We start from the raw sequence: 21,496 nt of genomic DNA, 5'->3' as shown, positions 1-21,496 counted from the left end.
AAGGATAGGAGGTCTGAAGGTCTGGAGGACTGGAGGACAGGAGGACAGGAGGACAGGAGGACAGGATGACAGAGGACAGAAGGACAGGATGTCTGAAGGACAGGAGGATAGGATGTCCAAGGGTTAGGAGGACGGAATGTCCAAAGGTATGGAGGGTGGAACGTCTGAAGGACAGGATGCCTGGAGGTATGAGGGACAGGAGGTCTGGAGGTCTGGAAGGAATAGGGGCTACATCAGACTTCGTCTGATGTAGAAACAAACAGAGGTAGACTACCCTAAGGTAGAGTTGGAGAGACAAGGGTTGGACCTAAGTCCGGAAAGAGGGTAAGTGCCGGAAAGGCAGAGCTCCAGCCTAGGGAATCAATTCCTAGGCCTGATGGGTAGGACAGACTTAGGTGGACCAAAGTCCGAGAGAGGATTGGGCAAGTCTAAGTTGATATTCAAACTAAGGAAACTACAGGAGTATCTACAGGGGTTATATACTGGAGAATATCTGAGGGGATCAGTAATCAAAGGAGCAGGGCTATGTACGAGCATGTGGAAACACATTAGTAAGTAAGACAGAACATAAGTAAATGAACTCGGAGATGAAGACTTGTACAAGGATCAATAAGCAAGACGGAAGAAGAGGTAACTGAAAGCTGGAAAGGTAGAGATGCCTAAATGGGGATAGGTGCAGGATCTCGGACAGAGGGTGGGAATAGGTCCAGCGTTAATATCTGGAGGTCCAGAGATCTGGGGATCTGGAAGACCAGGTGGATACAGGACCAGAATACAAGAAGGTGGATATAGTCCAGAATCCGAGATGAGGTGAAGTCTGGATGTCTTGCTGGATGGAGTGTGCATAGGGTGGATGGGACAGGGGGGTATGTATCAGGCTAGCAGTGGAGATCCGATGGTCTGGAGCTCAGGAGTAAATCCAGAGTGTAGTCAATCCTGCTGAGGTGTGGAGCACAAGCAGAGGGGGATCTGGGAATGAGCTGGATATGAAGTGGGGTCCAGATGTAGGCTCGGAAGGCATGGGAATATGATGGAATGTGGGTCCGGATTGTGGGATATGACAAGTGCCTAGAACAAGTTGAGGACAACTCAAATCACTATAGGCTACTGGAAATGCAAACATTGCGGCTCACTGATAACTCACCAGTTGCTCAAATCCAGGGTTGAGAAGTTCAGAGCAATCATGGATGAAGTTGAAGTGCTTGAGGGATGATTTTAGCAAATTGGATCAGGTTGAACAAGGAATAATACCACAGGCTATTCTAGATGAGCTCTGCTGAGTGGTTAATTGCAATGGGGAGGATGACGGATGGGTGAGGCAACATTGATGCCATCATTAGGAATGTCATACACTTAGTCTACATGGCCTAGAATTTTGCCAGTTCTGCCCCCCACACTAGAACTGCCTTGTGCTGTTTAACAGACTCATCAAGATCATAGTTGACAAAATACTTATTCCTGCGTGATCAACTCTTCAACTGGCATCACTACTTGAATACCAGGTAAGTACAATGAGTGAGTCACTCACTCCATGGAGGAGTAATATCAATGCCACTCTGAGATCACTAAGGCTGCAACAATTGATATCTCATCGTGCAGGTCATAAATCACGTGATCCTAGTACTGAGTACATGGTGTCCACTATTCTGTATGTCCATGGCAGTGGACATTCAAGCACTTGACACTGGTGGCCACTATGACTTTATTGTTATGCCTTTTGTAATCATTCCTACCTTCAAATGACAAAAAACACAAGTCTACTGGAGCATGGCAGTGATATTTATTCCAATGGTCCAACAAGGACAATACTCGGATCAAAAAACATTCAGAGGAAGAGGAAGATCATGAACCTTGACTCCAACAACAATGACAAGCCCCATTTGTAAATAGCAATCCCCACTACATTCATCAGGAGCCTATCAATATCATTACTGCCAGGAGATGCATGGCCCACACATTGCTGCACTAGGCTGACAGTCATGACATCACCAGGTTCGTGTCAGAGCTTTGAGATCTGAAACCAAGTGTGCTCAGAAAATCTGGAGGAATCAAGGGTGCCATGAAAGCTTAGAAGGTCCCATTTGTGAACTCGGTTTGCTGCAAATTTGACATCACAACTAATCTTGCATTGTGAAGATTATAATAATGATGGTATGGTACCAGTGTTGGTATGATGTGTCATTATCAGGTTACATGAGCAAATTTTCACTGAGTCTAACACATCCTCTTGTCATGATGTCAGATTCATTCCTCAGTGAACACCATGTGAGCCATATGATCATGTCCATTTACTTGAATTTACTCACAGTCCAAGGATGCCAACAACTTGAAAACATGGGAAACACTGGCCATTAGAATACCCTGCCAGTGTTGGTCCTTCAAGTGTATAAAGGCAGCTAGGAAAGTCAGCTTAAATGCATTGAACACCACTCACCTGTTCTGGACCTCCTCACCTGGCCAGCATGCATGCTTCATTCTTCACTGCCAGACTCATTGCACTTGCCACCATTACCTCAGTTGTTTCTGGTCAGGATCAGTAATAGTCATCCTCAAAATTCAATTATACTAACATTTATAACTGCAAAAGGTCTAGGACTCCCCACTGGTTGTGACTGTAATGCAACTGTTCAATCTGGAGATATATGTGACACAATATCCGAAAGACACAACATCTCTACATACGTACAATCATTGTGCCTTCCATTCACTTGTTCATTGAACGTATGCTATAGATACTAGTTGGCAGTAGTCAACAGTGAAACAATTGATCCTGGTTGTGATAATTTGTTTATTGGTCAAGTAAGACATTTTGATGTTTGAAAAACACTTGAACTCATCATCATAGGTTTTATGCCTTGGAATCAGCGACCAGGATTGCAATGTTACCCACATTATGCAGACCAGCAACATGTGTCATAGCATTGCCAATGTGACTGGTATCCCAATCAACATGTTGCTCTAGAACAACCTGAACATGAATACCATCTGCACTAACATATATGCTGGTGAGGTAAGTAAAATGTGATTTATCAAAGCCATTGCTGATAAAAGAATTTTAGGTTCTCTGCACTGTGAGCAAGATCTATGTGCATGTGTGACCCCCACATGCGGCATAATACCTGTAATTCGAGATGATACAAGATAGTGTTCTCACCTGTAAAATGAGGCAAATACAGCAGCTGCAAGCCTCCTTCAATGTCTTGTCAATAAAGAGTGACTTATTCCTGGCAAGAGGCATGCAATGGAGAAACCCAAAACATCAACACTTTGCTTACTGTAAGCAAAAACCTTAATCTCAGCCACTTTGGCATTAGAGCATGTTGTCATCTGAACTTCTTGACAGCACTTTCAAATCTTCACCAAGTCTTTTGGTAACTTGGTGGAGGTGGTGGTTACAAGTACATTAGAGTAATTCTAGATACCTGTGTTCATAAACTGCATATGCTATAGCTGATTTCCCCTGCAAAGTGAATATTTTGGGTTTCTTTGGCTGCCTGTGAGTTGTGATTTCACGTGATGATCAATTAATGAGATCATTGACATATATTACATGTATTGATATGCTGTGTCATGTATGTCCCTTAGCACCAGCAGTTTTCTGTCCATTCCTTCTTATTCTTATTCAGCCAGGAGCCTATATCATGTACCCAGCCCCTTATGAATCATGGTTTGCCACTGAATCTCAAGCATCAGACTCACAAAGCAGTTGTGCCTCTCTGATTCTAGACTTGGACCAAATTTCTTATGAACTTGACCATGCTTCATGGATGCATAATCTGACTCAGTCCAATCAACATTAATGGACATTCTTTTGATGATTCCATCCATCCTGATACCTCTGTCTTGTTCTCTCCCACACTGCCATCTTCAATTCATCCAACAGGAACTCAATTTGATGCATCTGACACTGCTATTATACCTGTTTCTGATGATTCTGACACTTTGCCACTTGAACCTGATGTAGAGACTCACGCCTCTGTATGCCTGTAGAGCCCAATATTGAGATGTATCTGCATGCAGTTCATAGCACAAACTCACAGCATCATTCCCTATATCATTCCTTCACTCAGCCTATACATGTGCAATCTTCCTGTGCATTGCACAACACGTGCGCTACTCTCCCATGATGCATTCCTGCGCATGCCCCACACGCTTTCCTGCGCTTCATCACCCATCATCTGGGAGCATCCATCCATTGTCCAGCAAGTCCTACTGGTACGTTTTTTCGCATTTATTCTTATCATGACACCATATTCCATCATGGACCCTTACATATACCTTCTTCATTCCCACACCTTACTCGCATCAGCTCCACATCGTGGGAACGCGCTTAGTCGCCTTTTGCATGATAGCATTCGCATTTTTATCAGTTAGTTAGCTACCACTTAGTTGGGAGTCAGTATCCCTTAGCATCCTTCAGCATAGTGCACACATTTTTAGAGCCATAGTCAGTAGCATTTTGACAATCACACTCTATCATCATCGCATTTGTTGTCCTCGCACCCATCAGTATCAGTCATCATCTTCCTCTAGTCCCCATCATGTTCCTAGCCCTTTGCACACTTTCACCTATTAGCACACAACTTTCCTGTGCTTCGCACATCCTACCACTCTCTGCACATGCCTTCACCTCTGCAGTGCGCGACTTTCCCACGCTTTACGCGACCTGTGGATGTGTTGCACTCACTTCCCCTTAGGTTGAATGCACTTGCCTTAGTGAAGTATAGCAGCCTAGGCAGAGCTGAGACGACCACACATATACTCTGACTTGGCATCCCTTGTAGTGCCATAGCTTAGTAGTTGATTCCTTCACCAACATATTACTCAAATCAAACATGCCTGCTGATCTCATGCATCTATTTTCAGCAAATCTTATTCAGAGGCACATGGGAACTCACTGATGGGAAATTGAGTGCCCAGACTGCAAAGCCTGGATCAAGACTACTCTTCTGACCTGAATCCTTAGCAATTTAGATGCTCCAGGGTATTTTAATACTCTCAGTGACCATAGGCAGGGTAAAAAGTGTCTGAAAGGCTGCAATCAAGTGGATTCATCACCTTCACTAAATGCAGCCAGCAGCTCTGCCTCGAGTATTTCATTACACTTTACTCCATCTGACATGTCACATGCAATCAATGCATGTTCCAGAGTTCCAATACATTGGCCAGTTCCAGGCCCCTCATTTCTCAAAACCTTTTTTGTTGGTTAAGCTTCTGGAGGCCAAGGAGTCCTCCCATTCAACATTGACACTCATGGAAATATCCCCCATGCATACTCTCAAAATTGTGCAGGTACTACTACAACATCAATGTCACCTTGTAGTGGGTGTATTGAGGTTGTGGGATTTATTGAACACCTCCTCACTTGCTCAAGACATCAAACCACACACCAAATACCAATTTCTAAGTCATTCTGATATGGTCAATGTTGTACATCAGCACTCTGCTGAAAATAATTGGCTGAAACTCAAGGTTTGCTGTTTGTGGGATGATCTAACCATGCTGATAAATATCTGAAGGGTCTTAATGATGCAGGAAGGGTCTTGCATATACTGACACAACTAGATGACTATAAGTCACTTATTATGGTGCTTTTGGAGAACAATATCCCACGTCTTCAGCATATCCTGACAGTTACACTTAAGAGAGGATCAAGCATCCAGCAGATAATCAATACTCTTGAAGATTCTCTTGCTGGTGCTTACCATCCATGAGGGTGTACAGGCAATGATCTTGATATGGCCATATTGGTGGGTGCACACTCCTTCATGCATTTAGTCACCACTTAGCTCTCCCATCATTACACACATTACACTGTCTGGTGCTACAACATGATTCAGCATCTTGACAATGTTCACCTGCAGTATGCACACCCCAAGAATCCCACTGGTCACCCTTTGCCACTCGACATCCTCAATACATTCATGCTGACTTCCCTTGAATAACATGACACCAGCATCCCCAAGTCACAATGACTTATGCCTCTTTTCGGCTCAGATGATGATAAAGAAAATCAACCTGGACCAAGCACCCACAAGTGGAAGAATAAGAACACTGGAAATATGAATGTGAAGAAAGCTCATAAATCTGCATAGTCTGTTTGTTTGTTTCATTTCCTTTGCATGCTTTTCATGACTGCATGTACTTATGATAACTCTCATTTGCTATCATTTTGCTTTCTTACCCTTGCTACTTCATGTTTTTGTGGATTTTATAGCTTCAATTTGCATAGTACTACTCAGGAATCAATGCACACATGTTTCTGTCTCATTATATTGCATACAATGCATCAATGACACATGAATATTGAGGTGCAACTCTCATCTAACAATGAAAATTTTCAGCATGACAGAATTCTTGATTTGGTAGTGTGACATCACATGGTGTCACTGTAACAGTGGTAGTGGGTCGCCAAACTAAAAGTGTTAGTGTCTGGAACTAACCAATTGCATGCCCCTTGATTCCTGGACCTATCTTGGTCCAGGTCTGTGTGCCTTTTTTCTACCAAAATTCTCTGTCATGCCCAATCACACTGGCCTGCCTTTCCATTTACTCATGCCACTTCTCAGTTGATGTCAGATGAATCTAGAGGTTCTCTCCTTTGATCTCTTCACTTGATGCTATCAAGTCATTTGTCTCATTATGTCTTATCTGTTTGGTCTCACTGGAGATATTGATGTGTATGCTTTATCCAATTCTACAAGCACATGCAATGATACTTGTTCATCTTTTCCATCTTTTTATTCTTGTTCTTTGCTCAAAGACATTTGCAGGTAAATTTCTTATAGTTTCTGATGTTCCCCTTCCTCACAATGGTGAGCAATTGATAAGCAATTGCATTCTATGCCAGAATTTCAAGTTTCATGCAGTTTCCCACAGTCACCTGTTGTTTTGTTCAGTCTACCCTGCTGGCATCTTCTGTTCTGTTGATACATCCATGTGTGTTCTGATGGAAAACTTTCCATTTTTCTCAAAAAAAAGTCTGAGAACTATTTGTGAACTTCATTCTGTTCCTTGGTGTAGGTAGTCTGGGATAAGATAGGTGTCACTCTTATCCAGCACAGCTTACATCAGCAGATTGAGAGCTTTGCCATTGCTCAAATTATGGGCACATAGATTTGTTTCTGATGCAATTGGATCCTAGGAACTATCTAATGGTAGTATGGCATGAATTACTAGGAAGCAGAAATAAAAAAAATTCAAAACTGGAGGAGATTTTCATCATCCAAAAAGTTTTATCCTATTAAGTCACAATGTGGTTTACAAGGCCATAGGATGCAAGGGAATAATTTTCAAGTTTTGGCACATCAACATTTGGCCACTTATATAATACATCATGTGATAGGTACCTGGGCAGGACTGAGGAGGAGAAGGCAGCAAAAATGAGTGATATTACTTCGCATAAAGCATCTCTCAATGGGTGTAAAGTCTAAAGCTAATAAGGCTCATCTCAGGAATATTCAATCTGCACTTTCCAGGTCCCACAAAGCCACAGTCAAAGATGTCTCTGACTTGGAGGAGGAGCATTACTTTGCAGAGCATATTTTTGGACCCAGAGCCACAAACTTAACAGCCAAGGAAGAATCTGATGATGACTCTTATATTGAGCAGCCTGATGAAGGAGAAGAGGACAAAGATAATGATTTACAGGATTTTATTAACAGGATAGATGTTTTTGGAGATGAGGACCTCTCCAGCTGCAGTGATTCCAAGGATGATATGGAGTTTAGTGTGGAAGAAGAGGCAGAAATACAGGATGAAGCAACACTGCTCACATTCTCAGAAATCCTCTTTCAAGCACAGAATACTGCTGCTGAAGGGAAAAGACAGAGGTCAAAAGATACCAGAAGGTCAAAGCATTACACTGGAAACTCAACATGGACTCTATGATGACATGCTCTGAAAAGGAAAAGGATTGCAGGAACAAATCAAACTTTCATCAGCAGCTGGATGACAAAGAAGCTGAAAGTGCAGGATGTCTGAGTCATTAATGCTGAATCTCCATATGAGGTGAGATCTGATGTCATGGCTCATTATTGTTATGCATGGGTAAATCATTTAAAAATAGCCAAGCCCCATTTGAGAGGAGGAAGAAGAATGTTCTGAATCAGCATCAGATTCATCCAGGAATTCCATGGGAAAGAATGTTTACCCATCTCAATCATCACCTGTTGAAGTATTATCTGGCAACTCAGAAAAGGAAGAACAAATTTGCAAAATGCTGGAAGATATCCAGAATGGACAGCCACCCTGCAGTGACAGTCCAGAGACCTTCACAGATTCAGTTCTCAATGCTCTTGATTACAAAGACTTCCCTGCCTTGTGCCGGGCTCAAGCAAAAATTGCTGTGAACAGCAAAGACAAAAAGCTTGATGTGGTTTTCCAATCTCACATCACAGCAATGCTTGGTGCCTTGAACCTCTATCTTGATCCTGAGCTGTCATATGGTTGGCATGAAGCATCCCTCATAGCCTCGAAATCACTAGGCCAAGGAATCAATCATGCCTGCAACATACGCACCTGGATTCATCAGTTTCTCTGTAATGGGAAGCTCCCTCTCCATCAATATGGTCAATACCACTCATCAATTCTTGAGGATGAAGACTTCGCACAAGAAATTCAACTTCACCTGTCTGAAGTCCAGCAACAAGAGGGCCACAGCTGAGCTCAAGATATTGTAGACTGTGTTGCCACACCAAAAGTACAAGAGAGACTTGGTGCAAAGGCCAAGGTAATTTCAAAGTGGACAGCACAGCAGTGGCTGCACAAACTCAATTGGCATTATGGATGAAAGCAGAATGGCATGTACATTGATGGCCATGAACATCCTGATGTTGTTGAGTATTGCAAGCAGTTCATTCAATGATGGCAGGAGTACAAGAAGAGAATGTTTATCTATGGTAATGATGGCAACATTCAGTACACACCAAAAGGCTTCCCTGTTGCTCAAGCTGGCTGATTTCATCTCATTCTTGTAACACATGATGAATCAACATTTTATGCCAATGACCATTGCAAAATGGGGTGGTCTCACTCAAGTGAGAAGGCTACTCCTCAATGCAAGGGTGAAGGACCATCATTAATGATTTCAGATATGTTAACATCAGAATGGGGCCAGTTGCAGCATGGTGACAAGTGTGTATCACAGTTTGCAGCATTGCATGAAATAATGCTGACTGTAAGTTTTAGTGAGGCATGGGTTATTTTCAAGGCAGGAAAAAATCAGGATGGGTACTTCTCTGCATTAGATCTGCTCAAACACGTGGAACACTCAATCAATATCTTTGAGGACAAAACTAATGGCTTCACAACTGGCTTGTTCATGTTTGACAATGCACCAAGCCACCAAAAACAAGCACCAGATGCCCTGTCAGCTTGGAAAATGCCAAAAAGACCTCACCAAAACTGGACACACCATAAAGATGGGCCACACATGTGGAACAGCACATTCAACAGTCAATCACAAGAATTTTATTATTGTGATGATCACCCAACCATGCCTGGTTGGTTCAAAGGTATGGAAACAATTTTTCGAGAGTGGAATCTCTGGCCTGCAACTGGGCTCAATGCACAATGTGAGGGATTCAAGTGTGAGCTTAATTGCACAGACTGTTGTTGCCAATGATTATTGTTTTCCCAACCAGATTTCACTTCACAAAAATGTCACCTTGCAGAATACATCACTTCCCACAGCCATATCTGTGATTTCTATCTAAAATTTCATTGTGAACTAAATTTCATTGAACAATACTGAGGCACAGCAAAATTTCAATACCAAACAGGTCAGTGCACATGTGATATGGATGCAATGGAGAGAAATGTCATCAACTGCCTTGATGATGTACCATTGCTTCAAATTCAAAGGTTTTTATTTTCATTGGCCATTCTTGTAAGTATGCTATTAACAACTGTCCACAACACAGATATGCAAATCAATCTGCACATTTTATTTCTGCATATGTTCAAGGTCTTACTGGTGGCAAGGCAGCTTGGGCCAACCACCAATACCATGGACATCATACTCTGCCCCCCTCTATGATTCTTAAAGTTAAGGAGGCACTGAGAAAGGACTAATGCACCAGTTTATAGTGTTACTACATGTACTAATCACAAACTTGTCACTAATCACTCTGCAGTCTCTCAATCTCAACTTTTGAAAATTGTCAGTCGAAGGTTTGGCCATCTTTAGGGTTAGGGTTGTGATTATGTAAAGGTGCTGGATAAGAGTGACACCTATCTTACCTGAATAGTATGTGTGATGCTGAGCACTGCTATGGACAACATAGTTGTAATGATAGTAGCAATGACATTCTTAATTGATGAGAGTTAGCACAATGAGTTGAACCAGATTCAGAGCATTAAAAAATTGACATACTCTTGCAGCTCAAGTGATTGGCCCACACAGGTAGAGTGCCTTGATCAAGTGTATGAATAATGATTTGTCTGGGCTCTGCCCACTTCAGTGCAGCAGTCTTTGGGCAATCAGAGTTTGTACAGTACTTTGAGGGTGGGTACAGGGTGAGAGACACTACAATGATATCAGAAATGTATGCAAGTGTGACACAACTCAGATAGCAGCAGTGATGCACTGATGCCAAGGTCCCACCCACCCATGGGACTCTAAAAACCTCTGCTGTACAATCCCGGTGTGGGAATCATATTTCAGCTGGCCAAGCTACTGAGTGGAGAGCAGTATGTTCAGCCCATGGGATTCTGACTTGGCTCAGTGCTCAGAGAGTATAAATTATTATCAAAAGGGACTAGTCATTCAGGCTGGTACTGACACTAGTGAAAGAGATACATGCTTAAGTAAGCAGCAAAAATGCAAACATAAGCTAAAGAAAGTGAGGGTAGGTAAAGGTAAGTAAAGTAAGTAAATCTAAGCCCAAGGAAAACTTGACTGTCACACTGGTGCTGTCTATCTGGTCCCATGGTCCAAACAATGTCTCTAAAGGTATACCAGCACTCCCTGATGAGCTCCAGTGGGATTTTAAAAGAGCAATGGATTCTGGTAAAACAGGAGGACTTGATGTATCATCTGATGGCTCATGGCTGGTGAAGTTCAATGCTGCATTTCAGGTTGGAGGACAGTTCAATGAAAGAAATTAGCTGATGGATTGACATGCAAGACAGCATACTATTGCACAAGATTGCCACAAGGGCAGACAGTGAGTCCATCATCAATTAATACTATCATTCCCAGTTATATGCAAAACTCTCAGTAAATCTTTTGTAACTCCTTAACCACATCACATTTTCTTTTGCAAATCTGCCCCATCATGTATTCATATCTCCTCTATATAGATCTGATTTTTACTGATTTTTAGGATAATGTGGTGTGGTGTTGGAGCAAACCTGATAAAACTCAGGGTCCACCTCTAATCTGCAAAAGTATGGTCACATCTTGTCACACCTCAGCATAGTAGCGGCACAGGTGACTTTCACTCTCTGAGCGCAGGCTTAAAACTTTGAACTTCTTGAACTGTTGTGGATCATGAAAGGCTTGAAAATGGTGGATACAGCAAATCATTGAGTACCATGGTTCATCTAATACTGACTATGATTGTAGTACTGGTGTTGCTGATAGCCTTCTGGATAAAATTGATGCCCTGCATACCTGTGCTGAGTCTGCACCATATCACCAACTTGGAAATCTGTGTTACTGCAACTTGCTGGTGCAAAGTGAGGGTGTGAAATATGTGGAAGGTGAGGCTGAGGTGCAGGATGCTACATTGGATAATGTAAGGGGGCATACCCAGGTTGGGGAAAATCTAGTATGTGTTCATTTCTCGACATCGAGGGTTGAGGTGCAGGCTGAGGTTGGTATCTGAACAGCTCATGAACTGGATTTGATGGGGGAATTGTGTCCTGCAGTAATTCCACAGTGTTATCACTGTTATCAAGACAGCGCCTGCAAGAATGGGTAGGGTTGAATAAACCCTCATACCATGGATTTTTCTTGAGGTCAGGGTTGCTGTCAAAGTAGCTGTTGGAATTTGTGGGCCTTTGAATGAGGTTTTGTAAGGTTCTGTGCATGTCAACGAAGGGTATGGTATGGTACATTGAACTGGCCAGCTGCAGCTGAGAGGTTTTTAGCCCTCTTCTCTCTAACAGCCTGGATAGCAGCTTCAATGTTGGCCTCACAAATGGCATCTTTTTTGGCTTTTATCTGGACTGCTTGCCTGTGGTGTGGTGCCATTGGAGAGAATGATGCAACTCTGTGAGACCTGACTGCTGCAGAGGATAGATGCCAGATATGCCAAGGAGGAGATTGAATTACTTACGCATCTTCCCTGTCTGGTGTCACATTTTTGTACTCGTCATTGATTCTACCACTGTAGCACCTCAACACAAGAGTGTAACATTTATTGAGATGATGTTCTTACATCCCTATAAGGTGTTCATTATGCTCTGGGTAAAATTTTGCGAATACCTTGGCAGGATCTTTGGGATCTTGGTGATTTGTGTTGGACCAAGGTTGCAAATTATCACTATTTCATCTCTCGCAGCTGCAACATCCAAGAAATTTTTACTCTACTTGTACAAAACATCATTTCTAGGTACTCTGCATACACCTGAATTTTTTCGACACCAGTTGAGCACGATGTTGAAGTGTTATAAAGTTTTGCGTATTAGCAACCGTGTACATATTACCGGGAATGATGGTATATTGATTGTCACTGTACCGAAGACTACCGACCATGTACATTCACGCGGAGTTTGAAATGGTAAGCGTCTGGTTTGCAATAGACGATCACCGTACTGATCGCCGGTCCAAACCCCATCCTCAAACGCCGGTAATCCGATAAACAAGACGTCCTCGCGCATATCGCGGAGCAAGGTCACAAGTTCGCAAGGCAAATGTCTTATGAGACCGGTCTAGACCCGAACCCTTAATCGAAAAAGGAATTTATTTCACGCGCACGCGAAAACACCGTGTGCCTGGACACTTTGATCTGACAGAAACGTCGCTACAGTCCGTAGAGTTGGTGATCCTCTCGCTACGATGTCAGAGTCATCCCTCGGTGAACACCGCGCGTTCCATATGGTCGTGTCTATTTACTCACAGTCCGTCACGACGACTCGAAAACACGCCAAACGCTGACCGCTAGAATAGCCGATCAGTGTTGATCCTTCAAGTGTATAAAGGCAGCTAGAAAATTCGGCTTTAAGGCATTAAACATCACTCAACTGGTTCTGGACCCCCTCACCTGACCAGCATGTACGCTTCATTCTTCACCACCAGACTCGTTGCGCTTGCCGCCATTGCCTCAGTTGTTTCTGGTCAGGGTCAGTAATGGTCTTCTTCGAGGTTCGATTATACAACTGCAAAACGTCTAGGACTCCCCGCTGGTTGTGATCGTAATGCAACTGTTCAATCTGGAGATACATGTGACGCAATATCCGCGATGTACAACGTTTCCACGTACGTACAATCATTGTGCCTTCCGTTCACTTGTTCATCGAACGTATGCCATAGATACCAGCTGGCGACAGTCAACAGCGGAATTATTGACCCTGATTGCGATAATTTGTTTATCGGAGAAGTAAGACATTTTGATACTTGAAAAACACTTGAACTCATCATCATAGGTTTTATGCCTTGGAATCAGTGGCCAGGATTGCGATGTTACCTACGTTATGCAGACCGGCGACACATGTCAAAGCGTTGCCAATGCGGCTGATATCCCGATCAGCACGTTGCTCGCGAACAACCCGAACGTGAACACCAACTGCACTAACGCGTACGCTGGCGAGGTGAATAAAATGTGATTCATCGAAGCCATTACTGATGAATGAATTTTAGGTTCTCTGCACTGCGAGCCAGATCTATGTGAACACCACCCAGTCAGGTTGAGCTGAGTGAGATAAAAGTATTCCTTAAAAATCAATTAGAACAAGACGCCAATAGAGTAGCGTGGAAATTGGTTCTCTGAAAGTAAGGGAGAGAAAAATAATACATAGCCTCCGTCATTTGCACTGTGTTCCCAGACAGATAGATGCGTGCCGAGCCCGTAAATCTCAACTTGTCTCCTTGAGAAAAGTAACTAGGGCAGACATAGACCAGTTGCCCCGCGTGTAGCCCTTGGTGTGCTTCGATAGGCACCACAAGATACTGTAGCTATTGGCTAGCCACATGTAATTGATGGAGGAATTGAAAGAGCGGGAGGAGTGGATAGACATGGCGACGGTGAGTTAGAACAAAGCAGGAGAATGCAATTTGGGGCGACCCACAAAAATATCATGCGCCTTCCACACATCCAGAATGGGGACACCAACCCGTCTTCAAGATGATATTAATCATGTCTTATATGAAAATAAGAGTGATCGGCTCGGCTCTAACCAAAAGAGTCCCAATGATGGAGTATAATGGGTTGTCCCATTGGGTACCTTCAACACGAACAGGTGAGAGTAGTACTCCTCGGTGACCAAGTCGCGCTTTCAGACGGCAATTGCAGCAAAAGGAGCGAATTCGGAATGTAGTATATGGATGGACAAGGAAACAACCTGTGAGGAGGTCGTATGGAGGTGCCAGAGATGGTCGTGATCCTAACAGAATTGAGTGATTGCACGTGGGATAGTCACTGTCCTCTTGCCAACAAGTCAAGGAAAAACAAGAAAACTCACGCTGAAACAAACTCTTCCGGTTGCCCGCACTGTTGACAACTTCCCTGGACACCAAATGTACTAACCATTCTACCAATACAAAAGAACTCAGCGGAACTGGCATATGCGAGTTTCTTTCGTATGCCTGCAGTCTGCGGAAACCTGGATACCTCGGCGTTAATATCATTAAAATCCGAGCGGCTACAATTAAAGCAGGTACTGGAAGTTCCAGAACCAAGAAGCAACCGATGGGAAGGTAGCGATCCCGCGGGTTTCCACCAGGGCCGGGTGGACTCATTCAAGACTTATTTAAAGAAGTTGGAACATAAGAAACTGAAAGTGGCGAAAAGGAATTGCAGATGGATCCTAATTTTGACATAATTAGTACATAGGCTGAGTGATATGTCAAATGCTCCACATAGCATTCAGATTCAGACCTTCAAGCCTTTAAATCGACATGCAAGACTCCCGAATCAGGGGCGGCGTCCGAGTCCGCAAGGCAGAGTCACCATAGGGAGGGCTCAGGAAGAGAAGGGTTCGGATAGCAAACGAGGACACCCGACACGGTGTATCAAAAACCTTAGGAAAGTTCTTTCAAAGAGAACCAAGACTTGAACGTTTGTGGACTTTTTGAAAAATTGACACATGTGACAAGTGTGCCAACGTCATCGCACAGAGCATAGCAGGCGTCGGAGACTCGGAAGTCGACCCTCAGTGATCATGTGACCGACACGGGCAAGAAGTTGCCTGCCTAAACATAATTGATGATCAACCATCGACAATCCTACAGGAGGCTGGTCACTTTTGGCGCCGTGACCGCTGGTGAGTTATGATAGATCATGAAATATCACCTTGGAAGAATTTCAATATACTTGCTAGATGAATTTAAGCGACTTAGATCATCCTGCCCGTCGGCGCGCGGGGTACTTCATCGACTCTCACAGTTCACTACGTCCCCTTCCGACAATCGGAAATTGAAACTGACTAGTTCGAAACCGGTACTGTAAATGTTCCTCATATTTAAATATGTAATGGCTGTATAAACCGTTTCCTAGCTTCAGGTGCCATCATTCAGGGACACTACTATTGTTATGCTTAAAAAAGTCGTAACTTGAATGTGCTTTCAATAACATTCTTACAATCTACAGGACTTTGCGCTCCTCCCCGTCAGTCATGGTAATGCTGCTTGACCTGCCCATTTCTGACAACACGCAACTCGTCTTCGGTGCTGTGGCTTGCCTTGGTTTAGTGGGAGCAATTAGTTGGGCTTCCTTTGCTAGCTCAGAGAGTGGCCTTCCTCTCCCGCCTTCCCCTCTCAATTGTGGCCTCCTGGGACACTTCCTGCCCCTTCGCAAGTAAAATTTGACATCATAGTCGTCACGATTCCAATGCTAATCGTGTTCCTTGGTTGATCAGTTCGTTTCTTACCATAGCGGCATGGATTGACGAGTACGGTCCTCTCGTCACTATTCGTTCAGGAACTGAGAAGATTGTTGTCATCGGCCGCCACAAAGTCAGTCCTCCATAACTGAGTTGTTACCCGGGTTTAACATTCTGTTGCAGGCTGTAGTGGAAATCATGGAGAAGCAGGGCGGATCGCTAGCGGATCGTCCTCGCATGATTGCTGCTGGAGAAATCCTCAGCGGCGGACAGGCGGTCGGTTTTATGCACGCTGGGGACAAGTTTCGTCGGATGCGTAGGTTCGTAATCGGCAATAAAAAGCACAAACAGTCCTGTCTTACTGGTGCAACATGACGCAGAGCACTTCATACGCATCTCCAGCCTAAATCGGCAGAAGCTTATCAGCCTCTGCAGATGTCACACGCGAAACACATGGTCCTGGACATTCTTGATGATCCATACAACTTCCAAAACCATGCGACAACGTAAGCGCTTTCCTGTATTCGTGTTCATATGATATCACATCACTGACGAGAATTTCGAAGTTTTGCTGCGGCGACGATTATGAAAATTACATACGGAAAGACTACGCCCACGTCTGCAACTGATCCTGAAGTCAGAGAAATTCACAACCTCTTCGAGAGCTTTCGTACAGCTCTGCGCCCTGGTGCTTACCTGGTGGAGTCGATTCCATGGCTCAGATACCTTCCTTGGTATGGCCAGGACTTGAAACAGCAGTTTGAGAAGACCAGGGAACTCTACACAAATCAGCTCAACCGCGTGAAACAGCAGATAGTATGTATGGCCTTGGCAACCTTCAGATTGTGTTTAATTGTTCCACAGCAGAGTAATGTGGATGTCGGCCCTTCGTTTGCGAAATATATGCTGGAACACGACAACCTCTATAATTTGACAGAAACCGAGAAGGCCTTTCTTGGTGGCGCTTTGTTCGGAGCTGGATCTGATTCGGTGAGGTACCCTCCTTTGTTGTTTCCGAAAATACGTAACTGATATCAAGTGTCAGACTGCTACGGCAATATGCACGGTGCTAATGGCGGCCGCATGTTTCCCCAAGGAACAAGCTAAAGTCCAAGTCGAGCTCGATACGGTCATCGGGAGGCACCGAGGTAGTTCGATTTCCAATTGTAGTTCCACCGATTCAATATTTTCTCTGCCACAGCACCGACCTTCGCCGACCAACAATCTCTTCCTCATCTGGAGGCCTTCATCTCGGAAGCCTTGAGATGGAGACCATTGGCTGCTAATGGTAGGTATCTTCATCGCTGGTCATGTACTTGAAGCTTACACGGTTCACTCGCAGGATTTGCTCACCGGACGACTCAAGATGTGATTTGGGCAAGTGCTGTAAACAATCTGTTGTCCCAAGGGTAACCTGACATCCACTGGCAGGAAAAATATTGCATTCCCGCGGGGACTACGGTGTTCGGCAACCACTGGTAAGAACCCGTCCTTAAGACGCGAAATATCTGACAATCTTCGTCAGGGCCATCTCTCGAGATCCACAAGTCTACCCAGACCCTAATGCGTTCAAACCTGAGCGCTGGATTAACGATCAAGGTTGCATGAGAGATGACCTCAAGTTCTTCGTCTACGGGTTTGGTCGGCGGTAAGCACCGTCTTTCAAGATATCCTTTCTCTGATCCGTCCTTTCAGGATATGCCCCGGTCTACACGTTGCGAACAGGTACTAGTATCATTCCGCGCACATGATCTTCCAAGCTCATTCGATCGGTACAGATCAGTTTTCATAAGCTCGCTCCTTATTTTTTGGGCTTTCCAGCTCACTCTGGATCCTACAAAGCCGCTGGATGACTGGGGTTTCATGACCGGGGCGATGCCGAATGACAGGCCATGCGCTATTGACTTCAAGGCGAGATCTCCAGAAGTGGAGCTCAGGCACATGATGCAGAATTATCCCGACGCCGCATGAGAAGCATTGACACCGCAACCAGGCTCGGACGAAACAGAGAACCAGTTGGGAACGAATCACCACTTTGTTCATACTCTCAGGTCTCGCAGTATCACTGACCTACAATATTACAATCTGAGCTGTACATTCAATAAAAGCAGAAGCTTCTCATTTTAACAGAGGCCGATGGTTCCGTATACACCAACATTCCCTCAAACTTCACTTCTGGTAGTAGCCGTCCCACTCATCGACATTGACGCAGGTCGTAGATAGTTCACACTGTCTAGCATCGGGTCTGACATGGACGATTCGTGGACACGCGCGTTTCTATGTCGAAGGCGAAATAGAATTCGCGATGCCAGGACGCTGTGACTGACCAGCTGTAGCCTAGTGCAGTGGGTTCGGGATCAACTAGCAGCCAGAGTGCAATCAGTGACGTACGTATCAAGCATATTGCTATAAGCGCTCTGCAGAAAATTAGCGAGTCTCGTAGGATTTGACAGACCGGGCACGTACCGCAAGTGCAGTTCCAATGATAACATTGGCGATTGTGATAGCTTCCAAAACGCGTTACTCAATAATATCTCGAGAGCCAACTATTTCCACGCACTGAGGATGCACAACATGTAAATCATGCCATCGTAGTATAGGGTTACTATAATTCCGCTTTGGAAGTCTTGATAATCGTGGACCCTCTTATATACGGTAAGGATCAATATCACTGCCATGTTGTTATGTGTAAGTGGGCCAATAGAAAGTTTTGAATGATCACTAACCGCATTCAAACATCGCCAAGAAAACGTATACGAGCGCAGCGTTGCGTGTGCTCTGAAAGTAACAGGTTCCCAGGGGGGGTTCCTCTAATAGTCATATTAGAACGACTTTCGTTCGCGAACACCTAATGAACCCACCTCCTGGAATCAACATTGTAGGGCTGAGGTCTACGGCCATGGCAGCGGCAATTGTCAACTATGCAATAGTAAAAAATCTATGCTATTGTTCCTGTTCTGCAAAACACGCACCACACTATAAACCAATAACCCGATCAGTATTTTTTACTCTTTTGCCAGAACGCCCAGGTCCGAATAACCAGCAAGGCTGCCAAGGAAATGAGATCCACTACGCTCTCAGCATGCATGTGGAACACACACCTTCCGCAGAAACGATACTGATGATGTGAATGACTGACATTCATGTCGTTGAGTTACATGAAAATGAACCGTTTGGCAGGTCGACTCACTATTTCCTTCCAGGGTAGAGGTACACTTTCCCCATGCAATCAGCTTAGCGTAGAAACTATCCGCTATCCAATCTTACCTGATTGCTAACACGCAGTGCATCTAGGATGTAGTCCATCAGCAACACACAAAGTAGGTAGAATCGGAGTGAGTCACTCGCCATATGCAGTCATTCCCACACCCGCGAAAGGCAAGTATCGAGAAATGATGAAAATGATACGAGTTACGTCCCATGATTTGGACCAGGTCCAATGCACCTGTGGGGAGTAGTCAGAATAACACTCGCGAACAGAAAGGTATTTCCCGACCTCTTCGGAAAAAGTGATGCAATAATCGAATACCTGCAACGTCGAAGGAGATTTGAGCTAGAAACACAAGGAATGCGTTTCATACTCACGAGGATAGCAAGACTGCCCACTAAAGAGATAATAGTCAATGCCAACGTTCAGTTTTCGGACGATCCGCGGACACTTACAATTGGCGTACTAAATCAGACATAACATTAACCTCGAGTCTATTGGAGGCAAGCCGCCCTTGACTCACCTTGACCGTCTGTAACTTCGTGAGGTCTGAGATCGATAGGGAAGACATGTCAGGATAAGAGGTCGGTACTCAGTCCTCGGTATGCGCCTTGTGGTACTTGCCCGCAAGTCTTGAATGGCGACGGAGCGATACACCTGTGAACACTACTTAAGTACGGTGTTCGGTAAGCATTAAATTGAAATCATGATTGCCCTAGTTATTTTAAGCCTCCAAACCGATACCGCGGCACAGCCAGAAGTTGGTCAGAAGCCAAAGGCGGAATTTCATTCGAAAGCATCAGAGATAGTACCTGGGAAGTACCAGAGGTGCCATGTACTATAATACAATACTAATTGTTGTGTCGAGGGTTGCAATGACTGCAAGCGCTGTCTTCACTCCCACCACGGGCAAAGTTGAAAACATAGGGCCCCCTGTGGGATGTAGGTCAATTTCGGTGGAAAAGTAACGCAACTTACGGGGAATTGAACCAGCGAAGATGACTCTGAAATCTTGATTGAAGGAGACTCCTCAACGGTGGGTACTGAAATGTTGAATCAGTGCTAGAGAATGATCGTTGCTTGATGTGATAAATTGTTAATGATGTCACATCCCTAGCCAGTCGGGGTTACGTTAAATTTCAGAGTTATGTACCAGTATATACCATTATGTACCCCGTATATCGTGTTACATTTTCACCGCATTTGACATTCATCACAGGCCTTATTCTTGACTTTGCCCGCGGTGGGATCCAGTACTGGATCCATAATGTAACTGGAATCAGTCAATTGGTGACTATTGTCACGTCGGGATTGATGACTATCATAGCCGTTGCAGCGGAACTGTTGGGCGGTGCACAAAAGATTTAGACCACTGAAGCCTTTCACTTTTAGTAACCGCCCGTGACCTCAGGCCAGATCATCAACTTCTAGCAAAAGATTGCCGTAGAGGTCTTGTGCACCGCACGCTAAAATTTTGCTGTGTCCGTGACAATTTGATGGCGCAACAAATTCCATACATCGCCTTTAGACCACGCACCGCCCATGTAAGTTCAACAAAGGAAAGGAACACCTGGAATGAGACTCACATCATGCCAGCCTATGAAAAATTCACCGGCAGTTTGCCTGTGGTCACTGCAAACTCGAGCGTGGCTGTACATAACCACTATTCTCAACAGCAAAAACATGAGCAAGTGGGGGGAGTGCAACAAACATTGCGATAACCCAGACGTTAATAGTGAGCACAGTTGAAGTTGTGGCTGAAACCTAGTCTCACCTAGTCAGACCAAAGGAGAAGTCTAGGAAGACAATCGTTCCCTCCGTATTATAGGGTGGCTTATCTGAGCTGCGCATCACTGCCCTGATGATAGACTGTTGTCGTCAAGAGGTATTTATCTGGATGATGAATGAATGCATGCTAAGAAGCCGATGTATCCGTTTGAGTTCTTTTTGAACTTTCAAACATATGCTTACTAAGCAACCAGTGAGCGCTGCACACTATGAGTTGTCTTCAGCTGATCTCTTCTCACTTGTTTGAAGTTTCTTTCTCATCCACCACATCCCTTGTGAACCAAAACACGCTCTCCGCTGTCGTATCAAGGTCGACCTTGTATCTCAGCGGAGTCGATCAGCTAGCGACGGCCGTGATATCCACCGCAGCTTGTAAAAGTATGATGGCCTGAGTATGGCAACTTGGCGTGAATGAACTGACGTGGTGAGTCAGTGACGACCAATGAAAAAAATAATTCTCAGCTCCTGAGCGAATGGTAATCAGATGGCCATACTGGTCCATCCATCCCGCTA

At 44.4% G+C, this 21,496-nt stretch overlaps 11 protein-coding genes across 11 annotated transcripts; 7 read left to right on the top strand and 4 right to left on the bottom strand.

The window, feature by feature from the left end:
- Nucleotides 1-2,571: 2,571 nt before the first annotated feature.
- BJ212DRAFT_1513232 (uncharacterized protein) lies at nucleotides 2,572-3,095 on the top strand (the record flags this gene model as incomplete). The annotated part of the gene is made up of 4 exons (XM_041341662.1): nucleotides 2,572-2,682; nucleotides 2,740-2,799; nucleotides 2,846-3,010; nucleotides 3,060-3,095. Coding segments are annotated over 3 exons (288 nt in total), but the record flags the coding sequence as incomplete, so codon positions are not given.
- A 2,290-nt stretch (nucleotides 3,096-5,385) lies between these two features.
- Nucleotides 5,386-5,714, top strand: BJ212DRAFT_1199941 (uncharacterized protein; the record flags this gene model as incomplete). The annotated part of the gene is made up of 2 exons (XM_041329058.1): nucleotides 5,386-5,472; nucleotides 5,520-5,714. Coding segments are annotated over 2 exons (282 nt in total), but the record flags the coding sequence as incomplete, so codon positions are not given.
- A 1,702-nt stretch (nucleotides 5,715-7,416) lies between these two features.
- On the top strand, nucleotides 7,417-7,890 carry BJ212DRAFT_1300580 (uncharacterized protein; the record flags this gene model as incomplete). The annotated part of the gene is made up of 1 exon (XM_041333006.1): nucleotides 7,417-7,890. The coding sequence occupies one exon, from the start codon at nucleotides 7,417-7,419 to the stop codon at nucleotides 7,888-7,890; it is 474 nt and encodes a 157-aa protein (XP_041191714.1).
- Nucleotides 7,891-8,218: 328 nt separating this feature from the next.
- BJ212DRAFT_1274160 (uncharacterized protein) lies at nucleotides 8,219-8,665 on the top strand (the record flags this gene model as incomplete). The annotated part of the gene is made up of 1 exon (XM_041331143.1): nucleotides 8,219-8,665. The coding sequence occupies one exon, from the start codon at nucleotides 8,219-8,221 to the stop codon at nucleotides 8,663-8,665; it is 447 nt and encodes a 148-aa protein (XP_041191713.1).
- Nucleotides 8,666-9,019: 354 nt separating this feature from the next.
- On the top strand, nucleotides 9,020-10,074 carry BJ212DRAFT_1300578 (uncharacterized protein; the record flags this gene model as incomplete). Its single annotated transcript, XM_041333005.1, has 4 exons — nucleotides 9,020-9,178; nucleotides 9,212-9,590; nucleotides 9,865-9,889; nucleotides 9,924-10,074. The coding sequence occupies 4 exons, from the start codon at nucleotides 9,020-9,022 to the stop codon at nucleotides 10,072-10,074; spliced, it is 714 nt and encodes a 237-aa protein (XP_041191712.1).
- A 284-nt stretch (nucleotides 10,075-10,358) lies between these two features.
- Nucleotides 10,359-10,523, bottom strand: BJ212DRAFT_1274471 (uncharacterized protein; the record flags this gene model as incomplete). Its single annotated transcript, XM_041331159.1, has 1 exon — nucleotides 10,359-10,523. A coding segment is annotated over one exon (165 nt), but the record flags the coding sequence as incomplete, so codon positions are not given.
- An 842-nt stretch (nucleotides 10,524-11,365) lies between these two features.
- BJ212DRAFT_1300577 (uncharacterized protein) lies at nucleotides 11,366-12,828 on the bottom strand (the record flags this gene model as incomplete). Its single annotated transcript, XM_041333004.1, has 9 exons — nucleotides 11,366-11,383; nucleotides 11,414-11,502; nucleotides 11,618-11,727; nucleotides 11,756-11,868; nucleotides 12,062-12,182; nucleotides 12,285-12,335; nucleotides 12,434-12,509; nucleotides 12,574-12,692; nucleotides 12,764-12,828. 9 exons carry the CDS (start codon nucleotides 12,826-12,828, stop codon nucleotides 11,366-11,368), a joined length of 762 nt encoding a protein of 253 aa, XP_041191710.1.
- A 66-nt stretch (nucleotides 12,829-12,894) lies between these two features.
- BJ212DRAFT_1362392 (uncharacterized protein) lies at nucleotides 12,895-13,934 on the top strand. Its single transcript, XM_041335948.1, has 6 exons — nucleotides 12,895-13,001; nucleotides 13,068-13,290; nucleotides 13,342-13,426; nucleotides 13,481-13,547; nucleotides 13,594-13,758; nucleotides 13,808-13,934. Exons 2-6 carry the CDS (start codon nucleotides 13,221-13,223, stop codon nucleotides 13,856-13,858), a joined length of 438 nt encoding a protein of 145 aa, XP_041191709.1. The 5' UTR covers nucleotides 12,895-13,001; nucleotides 13,068-13,220; the 3' UTR covers nucleotides 13,859-13,934.
- A 1,852-nt stretch (nucleotides 13,935-15,786) lies between these two features.
- Nucleotides 15,787-18,434, top strand: BJ212DRAFT_1513214 (cytochrome P450; the record flags this gene model as incomplete). The annotated part of the gene is made up of 13 exons (XM_041341661.1): nucleotides 15,787-15,962; nucleotides 16,024-16,120; nucleotides 16,171-16,307; nucleotides 16,368-16,493; nucleotides 16,554-16,803; nucleotides 16,855-16,977; nucleotides 17,033-17,135; nucleotides 17,189-17,275; nucleotides 17,330-17,373; nucleotides 17,419-17,465; nucleotides 17,513-17,635; nucleotides 17,683-17,712; nucleotides 17,766-18,434. The coding sequence occupies 13 exons, from the start codon at nucleotides 15,787-15,789 to the stop codon at nucleotides 17,956-17,958; spliced, it is 1,536 nt and encodes a 511-aa protein (XP_041191708.1). The 3' UTR covers nucleotides 17,959-18,434.
- On the bottom strand, nucleotides 18,231-19,035 carry BJ212DRAFT_1362359 (uncharacterized protein). The gene is made up of 5 exons (XM_041335947.1): nucleotides 18,960-19,035; nucleotides 18,849-18,906; nucleotides 18,714-18,797; nucleotides 18,454-18,658; nucleotides 18,231-18,404 (listed from the first exon to the last, which is right to left on the bottom strand). The coding sequence occupies exons 2-4, from the start codon at nucleotides 18,886-18,888 to the stop codon at nucleotides 18,534-18,536; spliced, it is 249 nt and encodes an 82-aa protein (XP_041191707.1). The 5' UTR covers nucleotides 18,889-18,906; nucleotides 18,960-19,035; the 3' UTR covers nucleotides 18,231-18,404; nucleotides 18,454-18,533.
- On the bottom strand, nucleotides 18,983-19,766 carry BJ212DRAFT_1481991 (uncharacterized protein; the record flags this gene model as incomplete). Its single annotated transcript, XM_041340347.1, has 9 exons — nucleotides 18,983-19,035; nucleotides 19,089-19,121; nucleotides 19,178-19,202; nucleotides 19,255-19,261; nucleotides 19,332-19,432; nucleotides 19,484-19,516; nucleotides 19,573-19,592; nucleotides 19,651-19,660; nucleotides 19,719-19,766. 9 exons carry the CDS (start codon nucleotides 19,764-19,766, stop codon nucleotides 18,983-18,985), a joined length of 330 nt encoding a protein of 109 aa, XP_041191706.1.
- Between the last annotated feature and the right edge of the window lie 1,730 nt (nucleotides 19,767-21,496).

This window comes from Suillus subaureus, assembly GCF_016647635.1.
Source record: "Suillus subaureus strain MN1 chromosome Unknown BJ212scaffold_21, whole genome shotgun sequence".
In the NCBI taxonomy this organism is placed as follows: Eukaryota; Fungi; Basidiomycota; class Agaricomycetes; order Boletales; family Suillaceae; genus Suillus; species Suillus subaureus.
The sequence above is the reverse complement of the archived record's forward strand: the minus strand, read 5'-3'. Positions and strand labels throughout refer to the sequence as shown.

What these genes read in the sequence shown, in the direction of transcription:
- BJ212DRAFT_1362392 (XM_041335948.1), top strand. Translation starts at nt 13,221, where the DNA reads ATGTACGCTTCATTCTTCACCACCAGACTCGTTGCGCTTGCCGCCATT. An exon ending in GCGATGTACAACGTTTCCAC is followed by an intron (nt 13,427 to 13,480) that starts GTACGTACAATC and finishes CGTATGCCATAG; the next exon opens with ATACCAGCTGGCGACAGTCA. An exon ending in ATAATTTGTTTATCGGAGAA is followed by an intron (nt 13,548 to 13,593) that starts GTAAGACATTTT and finishes TCATCATCATAG; the next exon opens with GTTTTATGCCTTGGAATCAG.
- BJ212DRAFT_1362359 (XM_041335947.1), bottom strand. Translation starts at nt 18,888, where the DNA reads ATGGCCGTAGACCTCAGCCCTACAATGTTGATTCCAGGAG. An exon ending in TACAATGTTGATTCCAGGAG is followed by an intron (nt 18,798 to 18,848) that starts GTGGGTTCATTA and finishes TATGACTATTAG; the next exon opens with AGGAACCCCCCCTGGGAACC. An exon ending in CTTGGCGATGTTTGAATGCG is followed by an intron (nt 18,659 to 18,713) that starts GTTAGTGATCAT and finishes ACAACATGGCAG; the next exon opens with TGATATTGATCCTTACCGTA.